The 15,519-nt window shown below is 28.3% G+C and overlaps 1 protein-coding gene across 1 annotated transcript in view; it reads right to left on the bottom strand.

Moving 5' to 3' along the window:
* Window positions 1-1,997: 1,997 nt before the first annotated feature.
* scat (VPS54 subunit of GARP complex scat) overlaps window positions 1,998-15,519 on the bottom strand; it is a 72,914-nt gene continuing 59,392 nt past the window's right edge. The window contains exon 8 of the mRNA XM_072523119.1: window positions 1,998-6,492. Coding sequence (XP_072379220.1) covers window positions 6,283-6,492 — 210 coding nt within the window. The 3' untranslated portion in view covers window positions 1,998-6,282. The remainder of the gene's footprint in view (window positions 6,493-15,519) is intronic.

The raw sequence follows: 15,519 nt of genomic DNA, 5'->3' as shown, positions 1-15,519 counted from the left end.
TTATTAAATTGTATTTTACCATGTTTTAAATAATTGTAGCTCTCATCTGATGATGCCAATGAAAATTGGCGAAATATAATGAATTGTTAAACAGAGTACACTTGGCTTTTAATCAGCTGTATACCCAATTAACCTCAACCCCCCTTTTTCATCTACCAGTTCAGCTGTTATTTTAGAGGATATATATATATATATATATATATATATATATATATATATATATATATATATATATATATATATATATGTCTGTTTATTGTTTTGTTATTTAATACACTGAAACTTTTAATACAAATATTACAAATACAAATTTAATACAAAATTAAGAAAAAAATGTGAAATTATAATAATTGCAGTACTTCTTTAGAAATTACATATACATTAAAAAATTGCAGTACATATTGGGAAATTACAAATTCATGTATTCTCGTAGTTCTGATATAATGCGACTACTATCCACTTCTGCTCCAAAACTTTCTTCAGGAATTCAAGATGGTATAACATTTGTCAGTTTTTTTATGAGAAGTTTTTCCCTTTGGGCTTGAAGTCTGGCAACATTTAATTGTTCAAGAAGAACAAGTCGTTGCAACTTTTGTGTTTATAAACTTTCCGTTTCCTCAGTATCTTACTTAAATTTCTTCTTCTTTGGACGTTTTGTCAGCGTTCCTATAGATGAGGACATCTGTTTTCATGTTATTGAGAATTTTTTTAATTTCTCAATAGTAATACTCGCACCAGAAGCTTTAATAAATTGGTCTTTTATTTCGTTCCATGCCTTCTCTTTACTTTTAACAATTGCCGGAACCAATGATTTAATCAGAAGGACCATATGATTTTTCAATATTTTTACAAATATAAGCCTTTGACAGCCACTCTCGACAGGCAATTCTTCCTCACTTGACGACGACATGATTACTTGTAGCGCTAAAATTTAACTGACGTGGATATACTACACAGAATATCAACGAAGTTTACAAACTTGTTAAAATTTGTCTTGCAGATATAAATAACCTTTCAAGACAATTTTATAAGTAAACATTTACAAGCATAAGTTAACACTTAAAAGTATATACTTAAATTTCAGAATGTTTTTCCAGTATTACCTTATCAGAGAAAACTTACTTTTATTCAAATATAAATAAGTAATATCTTATCCTTATAAGTATTAGCTTTTGTTTAAAAGTTACTACTTCTAAGGTAACACTTATTTTTATTCAATAGACCCATTGTCTGGGTCATTCTCGCTTTTATTTTTATATTCCCCCTTCTCAGGCCACATACACCTGCACTTTATCATCCCATATTTTGTATCTTTAAATACTGTCTCTGGATGTTATTTTAGGTGGTTCTTATCGCTTTTAGGTAAGAATCTTCTTCTAGTTTTTCACCCGAATTTTCAGACTGCGCAAGGCATCCCAACGTTTCGTTCACCGATTAAACTCGTCCGGGGTGGTTTTAGTTTAGGCGACTGATCACGACTGCGGTGCATATAATCCAGACTTTGGATGCTATGTACTACCATGTGTTCCTCTTCTGATCGAATCCAACAGTACTAGGGACATCTTTCCTATTCGGTTTAGTACCTTTCCACCTCAGTAAAACAAGCTTTATCCACTATGTTTGGATAATTCTAACTCCATCTGGGTAATTCTAGTATTTTCCTATATTCGTGTTTTAACCGTAACATACATATGTAAAGAAAAACATAACACTCTTTTTGCTTTTCTTTAATTTATATAATTTAGGTTTTAGTAGTTTGTTACGACACTGTCAAAATACTTGAATCTTATTTAGCGTTTGACTGTGACTCTTGTCATTATTCATTTTTATTACTGCCAAACGAGACGTTATTTTAATATTAGGTAGTTAAAAGCTTCAAATTTTGTTTCTTTTTGCAGAGAAACACAATTAAGTTTTATTAATGAAACTTTGCTAATTGAAGAAACAAACATTTTTGCTCATATAAAAAAATCAGATATATAAAATAAAACACAGTATTTTATATCACCGTTTATTTTGCTTATTTGCTTAAATAACAACTTTATAAAATAAGTTAAAATTATGTACAGTATTTTATACTTAAATTATTCACAAAAAAATAACAAATCGCCCTATCTGACAGCTATAACAAAATCTGTTTAAAAATCGAGTAATACTTATTTACAAAAGCGCAACAAATCTCTTTTTTGGACCAACTGAAATATACCGATAAAAGTTCAGTTAATCCGTATTATACAGGATGACACAAAACATTATGTGATTTAAATATGAGTTCCGTTAAATCACAATTTAGATTTCAAAAAAATATGCCGTAAGTTATAAAAACAAATATCTACGTTAACAGTTGCATTGCAGATTTTATGTTTGCTTTCTAATAAACAATAGATGCAAATTTAATATACTTTCATTTTAAAAAATAACCCTTTTGAATATTTAATTCACATTTATCTAGACAAAATAAAGGATCTCTAAACAATTTATAGCCTAAGATTGCTGTCACTACAGTGGCCGAAAATATTTTTAATTCAAGTAATAGTAATTGATTTTTGACAAATGTTTTATTTCTTTCATTTATTCGTTAAATAAACTACGCTGGTCACGACGTATATCCATGTTTTTTATATCAAATTAAAGCTAATTTTTTTCTTAACATGATGATATACGATTATCTGAGATAAAATAGTCGAAAATTAGGGTTGTCAGCTGTTAAAATCGCGAGGTATCAAAGATAAATTGGCAATTAAACAATTCCCAACTTTATTCATCCACAAATTCAGTGAATAATTGAAGTCACTGAAAACATAGTTCGCGAATAGAGTGCATTTTTTTCGGTTTAAAGTATCGTAAAGTTTGAGTTAAATTATCGTAAGATATTAGTTCCTAAGTTTCTCAATGGTAGTCGACATTGCTTATTAATTATTAAATATTTTGATATTTTTGTTTTCAAATCAAATATTTTGAAATTTTTGTATGAACGTAGCAATGCAACTCGTGCAAAAGAGATGGAAAATCGTCCAACAAGGCTGTGAGGCCGATTTAGACAACTCTTAATCGTAACAAATCTAACGTAAATATTTATTTGTATATAAATAAATTATAACCAAGTCAGTGCTTCGATTATATAGTTTTTTAATCAATTGTAATTGTTATATCTACTTTCAATGTCAAAGTTAAAAGAAGATATTACATCATAACATGTACGTTTTGTAACATCCTGTAAAATTTAGCCCATCTAGCCACCACAGACCTCATGAACACATAAAAGTGTAAACTATACTTACATATAAAAACAACAAGCATTATTAGCTATATATGTACCTAGCAATTTTTGGAAAATGTAAAAAAATATACAGATAGAATGACAAAGTATCACAAATCAAGACCGAAACGGACTGAAATAAACGTAAATTTTATTATTTTTCTCTATAATTTTCGCGGAGTATCCAAGAAGTTTTGAACGAGTTATACTACCAATTCCACATACCTCAGATTTTGTAAGTGACCAAAATATAAAAATGTTTAATGACATGTCAAAATGTCAATGTAAAAAAACACAACAACAAAATGTTACAATGCTGGTTGCCGACATTTGTTGAACAATGCTTTTATTATTATTTATATCTGCTGATATATGTAGAACTGCTTAGTATTTTCCGTTGAAAAATATGTTATTAAATAAATTATTCCTGCATCTTTTATATGAAAATGATTGTATTAATGCTTTTATATTATATCTCTCTTCTCGAGAAGTTAAGTAAAGTCAATAATATATCCCAAGGTGGAAATAAGTATTCAGATGATTTAAACACGAGAACACAAATACCGAAATACTGAGTGTTATTCAGAGGTCTAGCATGAATTATTAATTAATGTCTAAAGAATCATTGTATGTAAATATTATAACTAACTACATCATATTCTTGTTTTCAAGTCTATATCTATAAAATGAGCAGAGTGTCCAATTCCGTTCAACATTCAATAGTTTTTTTTATATAGGTAGTTCTTTCTTGTCCAAAGTTATATTTTTAATATGCCTCTATGTTTCTGGTTGAACTTCTTTTTCAGTTATTTTTGGTCTCTCTTTTGTGCTTTCTCCATTTTATTTGTAGATACTCCAATCAATTTCCATTTTCTAACAAAGCTAACGAATTAACCAGAAACAAGAGATTTTTTGTCCAATAATTAAATTTTATAGGATAATTTTTTTTACAATTTTTATTGTCATCTTCGCATGTCTGCCTAGATACAATATTTTTTTAGGCAACTTTGAACCTTTAAAAATACCTGCGCGTTTTTTATTCTGTTTTCGATATCATTTTTTACTCCCACCATAACTTTTATGATTGAGCTTAGATGTGTGTATTTTTCTACTTCTTAGGTTATTTGTCATCCAGATTAATTTCGTTCTTCCATTATTTTAATTTCAAATACAATCCAAATACAAATACAATAAGTATAAAACTTGGGAAATACAAAAAGTTCCAACATCGAATATAAATATCAGTCAGTATGAAAGTAAGCAAAAATTAGATTAGAATACGTTTCCATACGTTACCATAAACGAATACGTTTTCCTTTAAACCACTTCATTCAAGTATTAATCTCCATAAACTTCCAAAAACTTACCTTAGGTCTAATTTATAAAAAGGAATACCAGGCCCAATTTGGTCCTCAGTTCGTTGTTTGTTTCCAATCAATATGCAGTCAGTCGTTGATATTTACGTAGTGTAAAGTTTTTTTTTACTCACATTTTTGGCAAGTCGACCATTCTTCGTTTTAATTAATTGCCATATTAAGAGATCCTTTTTTTGAATATTTATAGAGTCCGACTGGCAATTCAGTTTATGCCGTTACGCACTCCCATACCTTTTTTACTATCTGATTTCTGCCGACGGGGTTAAACACACTTTATTCTGGTTTACTAGAAAAGGGATTCCGACATCTGTTATTCTCTAGGCCGATGGCTCTGTGTTCGAGTGTCAACAAACTTTTACGTGAGTGCAATATTTCATATTGATGTTTTTTTTTATTAGGAACATTAGCTTTTATTATTAAATTTACTTATTTTTATTGGCAATAAGCAACGTTTTTTTTTGAGTATGTTACTAGATGTAACATATAATTTAGTAATGTTAATTTTAGTATAAACGTTCAGGTTGCAGTAAAATATTCATCTTATTATCATTTTGTCAGATGTTCAGATATTTAACTGCAATCTGTTTTAATTTTAAGATTATTGGTGACATCTTGTTTTATTAATATGTATTTGTTAATAAATTTATTTTTGAGTATCAATAAACAATTTTTCGAAGTATTATTTTATTTTTGTAGAGATAAATCTTTCTTAGTATTTATTGAATATGTAACCTTTTTTCAGCTTATGGGAAAATATGTCGATTTTCTGATATGATTTCTGGCGTATTTCTTTTTGATGTCTTTGAGAGAAATATTTGTTTATTTATTCTTGAGTTCCTTCATGAGTTTCAGGTTAAAACTTATTGGCGTCCATTTCGTTTTACAGTTTAGCTGTATTCCGTGTTTCTTGTTGTTGTTTATCAAACTGTTTTATTTTGTTGTCTAATTATTATCTATCGTTTATCTATCTATCTTTAATCTGTACGAGGTTGAGCAACGTGGTATTCGTTAAGTATTGTGAACGAGAAGCTTTTTATTATCTACTTTTATCAGATTTTAGAAATTTTATCAGCTCTAGAAATTAGTAAATTGGCAATTAATATTAGAGAATCGAAGAAAAAAATCTCCATCTGAACTGTTATAATGGACGCAGCCATGACGATATGTTCAGATAACAAAGAGTAAAGATTACTTTTCTGATGTTCGAAAGGGAAATGAGATGGAAACCTTATACCGGTTCAAGCACAGCAAAATATAAACAACAATAATGTTAATACAGAAAGGAACTGAACGGAATTCGATTGATAACGAGTCGAATCCAATAATTGGAATACGCAAACAGAGCATCCAAAAATACTAAACAAAACGATAAAGAAAAGGAGAAAACTTGCGCGAACAACAATTATAGAGTTTGCTTTAAACCTAGTAAAGGTCGAGAACTGGAAGAAAAAGCAGAAAACAGACAACAGTGGTGAAGCATTGACGCCCAATAGTATATAACTCGTTCAAAATACCTTGTAAACAAATCTTACATTCTGACAATTGTCAATTACCTATACACGCTAACTATTGGTAACCATCATTTTTTCTTCTCAGTTCTTTTTTAAAATGTATCATCAGCTTTAACAAAAATCTATTAATCTTTCCCTACCTGGTCCATATATCATCCATGGCACTATCAGACAGATATTTCTCCGGTAAAACTTTTAATGTTTTCATAGTTTCGAGATAAAATATTACTTCTGTGGTTACGACACCGTGTTGGGGTCCACCGTTGTTCTGGATATTCATTTTCGCCAAGTGGTCCCTTAGACGGTTTTTAAAGTTTTTATGGATTACCTCGTATATGTCCGTCACCTAAAAAAAATTAAAAAGTTAACCTAAAGATGAATTTCGTATGACACTCGTACAATAACTGTTTCAATTCACAATAATACAATAATTACTGAAAGTTTTTTCCTGTTTTTCGTTTATTATTTATTCTCCTTTGTTAAATGTAATACGAGTACATACAATTAAAATTTATAAGAATTACTTTGAAATACTGAAAATATAAAAACAAACATTTTTTGTACCTTTTTTTAAATGACTATTTATTAGAGGGGTTCAAATGGTCACACGGGTCAATCCTGGTAATCTAAGCAACCCAATGGAGACTGGATAACCAATGGACGGAAGTGTCGGGGCTGACGAGGAACGGAGGTCTCAAAGGCGGATGAACTATGGGTGGTCAACGGCATAAGGATGCAGAAGGCAAGGAGAAGCCACTGCATTAAAGATCCCTAAGGATATCTCACGAAAAATCACTAATGGAAAGTCAAAACAAAACGGTCCCGAGTGCATGGCGTCTCTTAAATGGGACAAGGGTGCGAAGAATCTCCGAGCGGAAAAACAAAATAAAAATAAAACTTATTGCAACGTGGAATGTACGAACATTATATAAAACTGTACAACTTGCAACAGTATCATTAGAAACGAGCAGAGTTGAAATACTTGGCCTCAGCGAAGTAAGATGACCCAGTGCTGGACAATGTTAGTATAACGACATTGTTCTTTATTACTTGAGTAGTAGTACTGATGTTCACAAAACTGGAGTAAGAATCATGACTTAAAAAGCATTACAACCCCGTATGTCACTAACTTTATTCCATATAATGAAAGAATAATAATGTTACAGTTTAAAACCAACCCAATAAACATAAACTTATTCAAATTTATGCTCCAACATCAAGCAGCTCCGCTATGACATACATTTATTCTATTCAGATTTACAATATCTAACGAAAAACATATAAAAAAAAACATAAAGTTAACATAACAATGGGCGACATTAACGATTAGTATAATTTTGCCATTTATTAAAAACTACACAGTATAGTAGTTTTAATCAATGATATTGTCAAGAGAAAAAACTAATCATCAGAAACACCTTTTATCATTACCGCCAAGGAAGCTTTATACATGGAGTGCACCAGGAGACAACGAAAGTAATCTGATAAGAAACCAATTCGATTACATTCTTCTTAACAAAAGATTTAGAAATGAGATTAAAAGCGTGAAAATATATCCTAGTGCTGATGCAGACTACGACCATAATCTACGTATTGCCAGCGTTAACGTTAATCTTAGAAAATAATAGAAAAAAAGTACAATTCAGAGACTAGACTTGTCAAAGCTTTAGGGTGAATGTCAACAACAAATAAATGAAGTAATTGCACCAACATTTACAGAATGGTGAAATATTTGTGGCTAGAAAAGAATCAAGTGCCAAACTGGATGACATCAGATATTATAAAGCAACTAAAAGAAAAACGAAAATACAAAAATAAAAATAAAGAAAAATACAAGCAAATGAAGAATCTAGTAGAAACGCAAATCAAGGAAGCTCAAAAACGCTGGATGGAAGAAAACTGCAAAGAAATAAAAAAATTTAATTGATATACGACACACATAACCTACATAAAAAACTCCAGTGGAGACCTCCAATTATCAGAAGAATAAAAACAACAAACTTGTGAGAAATACATCAAGGACTTATTTACTGATAATACGGAAGAAATAGATGAAACATTATCAACTAACGAAAATATACAAATTCTAATCAGAGGTGAAGCAATTCAAAATTCAAAAAGTGGTAAAGCGCGAGGTCCTGATCAAATTCCAGTAGAAATATTAAAAATCCTGCATGACGAAAATATAAGAGTATCTAACTAAATTATTTAATAAAATATACCACGACCTTCAAATTCCTGATGAACGGTTCAAATATATCTTTTTACCCTTACCCAAGAAAAATAATCCTAAATCTTTCGATGAATACCAATTAATTAGACTCATGAACCACACTTTAAAAATACTTTTCCAAAAAGCATTTGACAAAGTTCAACATGGTAAACCCATACATGCATTAAAACGCATACATCTATCCGAAGGATATTAATTTAATCAAAAATCTATACCTACAAGTATATATAAGTACTAGGTATCTAAGTAGGAATTCAAATAGGAATCAGACAGGGATGTATGCTGTCGTCACAATGATTTAATGTGTACTAATGAATAATAAACTAATATTTCAGGTGGCACTATGGGAAAGAACTGAATGTGTAAGGATTGGAGGGAGTATCATTAACAAATTAAGATTTGCAGACGATACCGCAATCATGAAAGAAAATATAGACGATTTACAAATTCTTAAGAGATCGTAGAAATCATTAAAAGAGACAGCAAAAAGATGGGACTAACAATGAATTTTTACCCTCGAGTTAATACAAATTTTATTTAAAATTAATTTCGAGCGCGTAACTGACATTCAACATCACCGGTCGTTTCAATCGATGTTTCTGAGAGAACTGTTCATTGTATACAAAAAGTGATAATAAACATTTTTGTTTAAAATTACCTCAGCTACATTTTTTATTTGAAACATGTTTTTCTACGGCGTACAGATTTTTGGTAAATCGATTTTTTCCGTTTTTCCTCCCCTACGAGGGGAGCTTTTAGAAGGAAGCCGAAGGGTAAAAGTGGTAAACTTCATTGCATATTATTTGGTGTCCCAAAATTGACATTCTCTGCAAAATTCAGCCTGTTCCTATGATTTTTAGAGATTCGGTGGCATTTTCGTCTCTGACGACTGGAGTATAAATAATGAACCTGATGTTTAACATTATAGGATTTGGTCGCAACAAAGCCTGAGAATATTATTGAAGACAATACCCAATGTCGACGAAAAACGAATATGAAAAAAAAAAAAAAAAAAATACAAAAAGACCCTTTGGCAACAAGTTTAATAGGATTCTTCCTTTCGATCGAAACCTATGTAATAAATGTTAAGACTCTAGAACTTTTTTAAAATGGGATATTTCCCGGGAGTTTTACATGCTTGGTAAGTCAAAAGTTTAACTTTTAAACCGTATTATGTCTGTCATAACATGTTTTTTTAGTCAATATTACTTCTTGAAAAAGGCATGGATTTCCTGCCGAAACGTCGAAAAAATATATGAAAATGTCTTAGTATATATATATATATATATATATATATATATATATATATATATATATATATTCAAGAAAATGAAAAGACAGAAGTATATGAAAAGGAAAAGAGCTGTTGATTCCAAATTCATTAGTATTATTCATTACACCAAAGGAGCCTACATAAACGTCAAAACTCTAAAACGTTCCTAAAAAAAAAAGAAAAGACAAAAGAAAGAATTTTACTTAAAATAAAATTTTACTTTTCCGTCGAGAAAAAAAAGACATACGAATATGAAAAAAAAAACAAAAAGACCCTTTGGCAACAAGTTTAATTAATTCTTTTTTAGTCAATATTACTTCTTGAAAAAGGCATGGATTTCCTGCCGAAACGTCGAAAAAATATATGAAAATGTCTTAGTATCAAATCAAAATTTTTTTATGAACCTAAGCCCAAGAAAATCCACTAAAATATATATATATATATATATATATATATATATATATATATATATATATATATATATATATATATATATATATATATATATATATATATATATATATATGTTATGTTTCTTCTTTCCCAACCAAAGAAAAATAAATAAAAATATCCATCGGAATAAAATTTTAAGATATCATTATAAACAAAAATGTATATATTAATTTAAGATAAGATTTAGTGTAGATAAGAATAGAAATTTGTTTGGCAAACGACCTTTTTCCGTTTCAAACAAAATTATCAAAAAAACCTTTGTTTAGAATTAAAAGACATTCTCCCTGTAAGTTAATCTTTTCATTGTTTGTATAGTCGAGTATTAAATGACCATATTCTAATCTTTTGAAATATGTATAAATGATGTATTGAAAAAAACCAATTTTAAAGTGAGCTATTTAGTTTTTTCTCTGAAACCGAAATTAGGCTTTTCCAAAATCATGGTAAACACAATTTGAGCTTTTGATTGGACGGTCGTTTTTAAATGGGAATTTGTGAGTCGATCATGAGACAGGAGAAGTTAGTCATATTTTGGTCATCGAAAGAAAACAGTCGTTTGTCTCAAGATAGGGTGTGGTTCGTGAGTTTGGATACCGGCGTAACGAAAAGAAGTGAATAGTTTGAAGAAGGAGATAACAAGTAGATTAAAAGAGGTCCTTGTATCTACCGTGGGCATTTTATAAAGTATATGTGAAAGTATTCTTACGGCATCAAGTTGACAAAAGGAGGTCCTGGTGTCATAAATAAATAGCTGAGTTTGGAGAAGTGAAGCAGGTGTTTTTTTGTAGTCTGCAGGAGGTTTGCAGAGACGTTAAGAAAGAGCCGAGGTGCCAGAGAGATCACATCGTTGAGGAGACTGGACTTTTCTGGGTATGTTCCAACATACAACTCAAGAAGAAAATAAGCTGTAAGTGTTTGTACAATTAAATTTTATATCTGTGAAGGATCGGTTTGACATCATGGTCATTAGCATTCAAATTTAAGAACTGAGGTTTTGTTAGGCTAATCAAAAGTTTAAAGTTTTGTTGTTTCTGGTTTCCAGTAAAGAAATTTTTAAGTAAAATTGGTTTTCACGTAATATAAATGTATGTAGCTTTATAATCTTATTATTATAAAAATTTGATTTATTTTCTTGTATGCTGATTGATAAGATAACGACAGAATTTAATAATTGTTTTATTCGTTCATATAAAATAAAGAAACGTAAATCTTTGTAATATAATATATTTGTATTCTTATCCTTTCTTCTCCGTCCCGATAAAAGACAACTAGAAAATCTTTTGAATCCATCGAACACAGGTAATATAAGGATTATTTTACTTTTGATAACAAACAAGTTATATAATTTTTTATTGGCTCAATAAACTAAGATTAAAGTCAAAATAAACAATCATAACAATATATATATATATATATATATATATATATATATATATGTATATATATATATATATATATATATATATATATATATATATATATATATATAAAAAGAGAAATCAAACGATTTCTACTTAGCGAAACCGAATTCAAATCTTAACCACTGTGTTTCCTAAAATTTGCGAAACAAACAGCTGGATGAATTACTCGGCAAGGGAATCTAAAATTGCATTCCACAAGCCGTTCATCCTAGTCAAAATTCGTAGTGAATTCAGTTTCTCGTACTTCCAACGAAGTAAATAACAAAACAGAATGACGGTATTAGATTTTTGTTTTGATACAGTGCAGCAACAACCGTTGATACGTATTTCGACCTCCGTAAGTCTTTTCAGAACGGTATAGTCACTGCTCTGAACCAAAACAAAAATCTTTCCCGTCCTAGACAATAGTTATTAAAATAACTATATACGGACGTAACTACGCCATCTAAAAACAAAAAGAGAAATCAAACGATTTCTACTTAGCGAAACCGAATTCAAATCTTAACCACTGTGTTTCCTAAAATTTGCGAAACAAACAGCTGGATGAATTACTCGGCAAGGGAATCTAAAATTGCATTCCACAAGCCGTTCATCCTAGTCAAAATTCGTAGTGAATTCAGTTTCTCGTACTTCCAACGAAGTAAATAACAAAACAGAATGACGGTATTAGATGTATTATTAGAGGTATTGTTGCTGCACTGTATCAAAACAAAAATCTAATACCGTCATTCTGATATATATATATATATATATATATATATATATATATATATATATATATCTATATATATATATATATATATATATATATATATATATATATATATATATATATATATCTATATATATATATATATATATATATATATATATATATCTATATATATATATATATATCTATATATATATATATATATATATATATATATATATATAGATATATATATATATATATATATATATATATATATATATATATAGATATATAGATATATATATATATATAGATATATATATATATATATATATATATATATATATATATATATATATATATCTATATATATATATATATATATCTATATATATATATATATATATATATCTATATATATATATATATATATATATATATATATATATATATATATATCTATATATATATATATATCTATATATATATATATATATATATATATATATATATATATATATATATATATATATATCTATATATATATATATATATATATATCTATATATATATATATATATATATATATATATATATATATATATATATCTATATATATATATATATATATATATATATCTATATATATATATATATATATATCTATATATATATATATATATTTTTCAAATGATTTTTTCGACCGTACTGTTATAAATATTGATTTAGAGTATCAGCAATCGGTCAGGAAATAAAACTCTATTTGTTCAGTCTCAATATTTCGTCACGATTTTGTGACTTCTTCAGGAGTATATATATATATATATATATATATATATATATATATATATATATATATATATATATATATATATATATATATGTATATATATATATCTATATATATATATATATATATATATATATATATATATATATACATATATATATCATTATTTTCAAGAAAATGAAAAGACAGAAGTATATGAAAAGGAAAAGAGCTGTTGAAACGTCAAAACTCTAAAACTTTCCTAAAAAAAAAAAGAAAAAACAAAAGAAAGAATTTTACTTAAAAAGGAAAAGGTATAAGAATATGAAAAGATGAAGATCTGTTGTAATCAATAAAATAGGGTTCTTTCTAATACCAAAAGGAACCTATGCGCCAAGATGCTATGACTTTTCCGTCGAGAAAAAAAGACATACGAATATGAAAAAAAAAAACAAAAAGACCCTTTGGCAACAAGTTTAATAGGATTCTTCCTTTCGATCGAAACCTATGTAATAAATGTTAAGACTCTAGATTTTTCTTAAAATGGGATATTTCCCGGGAGTTGGCTGTATACCATAGTGGTTAAAAAACTTTTACACTGAAGTGAAAACTTCTGTTGTATTTGATGTATATTTAATTAAAAAATTAAATCAAAAATCCAAATGGATTTGAAGCACTTGCGCTAATAACCGCGTCACCAAGAAGTGCGTGGGTTTGAATTGAAAACTAGAATCTTAAAAGTATTCAATTAAACTAAATTAAGTACATTTTAAGTAAGTTCAGTTTTAAGTAATTAAATTTAAGTATGTAGTTTTCAATTTAAATCCACCCACTGCTTAGTGAAGCAGTTACCAGCGCAAGTACTTCTAAGTAAGTAATCCTAGCCAGTGCAGATGGACTAATAAACCCGAAAACGTTCTGACCTATTATAATCCATTTGGATTTTAATTTAATTTTTATTTATTATAATATATATATATATATATATATATATATATATATATATATATATATCAATTACAGTAGAAGATTTCACTTCAATGTAAAAGTTTTTATCTAAAAATGTCCTTTCAAATAAAAACGAAAACCATAAAAATATAAGAACAAACATTTAATACCGTTCTTCCTTACACCAATAAGAACCTATGTACCAAGTTTCGTGACTAGGAATTTTTCAAGAATATGAGAAAGATTCGAAGAAAACCTGTTGATTCAAAATTCAACAGAGTTGCACAGATTTTCTATGCAAGGAAAATGAAAGCCACAAGAACATCAGTAGAAAAAGAAAACCTTTTGAATAATAATTAAATAGTTTCAAGTTTCAAGGCTCTTGGACACACTAAACACACTTTCAAGAAAAAGAAAAGGCATGAGAATACGAAAAGAAGAAGAGCTGTTGACCCCATAAATCATGATGTTTATATCATAGTATTTATATTACATTAAAATAATTCAATATTATGAAATTTAACAATGGCACCACTTGTTTATAAAAACCAAATTTTTTCTTAGGCATAGACGGCCGGTATAACTCGGCAATTATATTCGCCGTAGTTTTACATTTCATATCATTGCAACTTTAAAAATAAAATAAAGAAACGTAAATCTTTGTAATATAATATATTTGTATTCTTATCCTTTCTTCTCCGTCCCGATAAAAGACAACTAGAAAATCTTTTGAATCCATCGAACACAGGTAATATAAGGATTATTTTACTTTTGATAACAAACAAGTTATATAATTTTTTATTGGCTCAATAAACTAAGATTAAAGTCAAAATAAACAATCATAACAATATATATATATATATATATATATATATATATATATGTATATATATATATATATATATATATATATATATATATATATATATATATAAAAAGAGAAATCAAACGATTTCTACTTAGCGAAACCGAATTCAAATCTTAACCACTGTGTTTCCTAAAATTTGCGAAACAAACAGCTGGATGAATTACTCGGCAAGGGAATCTAAAATTGCATTCCACAAGCCGTTCATCCTAGTCAAAATTCGTAGTGAATTCAGTTTCTCGTACTTCCAACGAAGTAAATAACAAAACAGAATGACGGTATTAGATTTTTGTTTTGATACAGTGCAGCAACAACCGTTGATACGTATTTCGACCTCCGTAAGTCTTTTCAGAACGGTATAGTCACTGCTCTGAACCAAAACAAAAATCTTTCCCGTCCTAGACAATAGTTATTAAAATAACTATATACGGACGTAACTACGCCATCTAAAAACAAAAAGAGAAATCAAACGATTTCTACTTAGCGAAACCGAATTCAAATCTTAACCACTGTGTTTCCTAAAATTTGCGAAACAAACAGCTGGATGAATTACTCGGCAAGGGAATCTAAAATTGCATTCCACAAGCCGTTCATCCTAGTCAAAATTCGTAGTGAATTCAGTTTCTCGTACTTCCAACGAAGTAAATAACAAAACAGAATGACGGTATTAGATGTATTATTAGAGGTATTGTTGCTGCACTGTATCAAAACAAAAAT

This window comes from Diabrotica undecimpunctata, chromosome 2 (genome assembly GCF_040954645.1).
Source record: "Diabrotica undecimpunctata isolate CICGRU chromosome 2, icDiaUnde3, whole genome shotgun sequence".
Taxonomy (NCBI): domain Eukaryota; kingdom Metazoa; phylum Arthropoda; class Insecta; order Coleoptera; family Chrysomelidae; genus Diabrotica; species Diabrotica undecimpunctata.
This window is presented reverse-complemented; position numbering and strand designations above follow the sequence as displayed.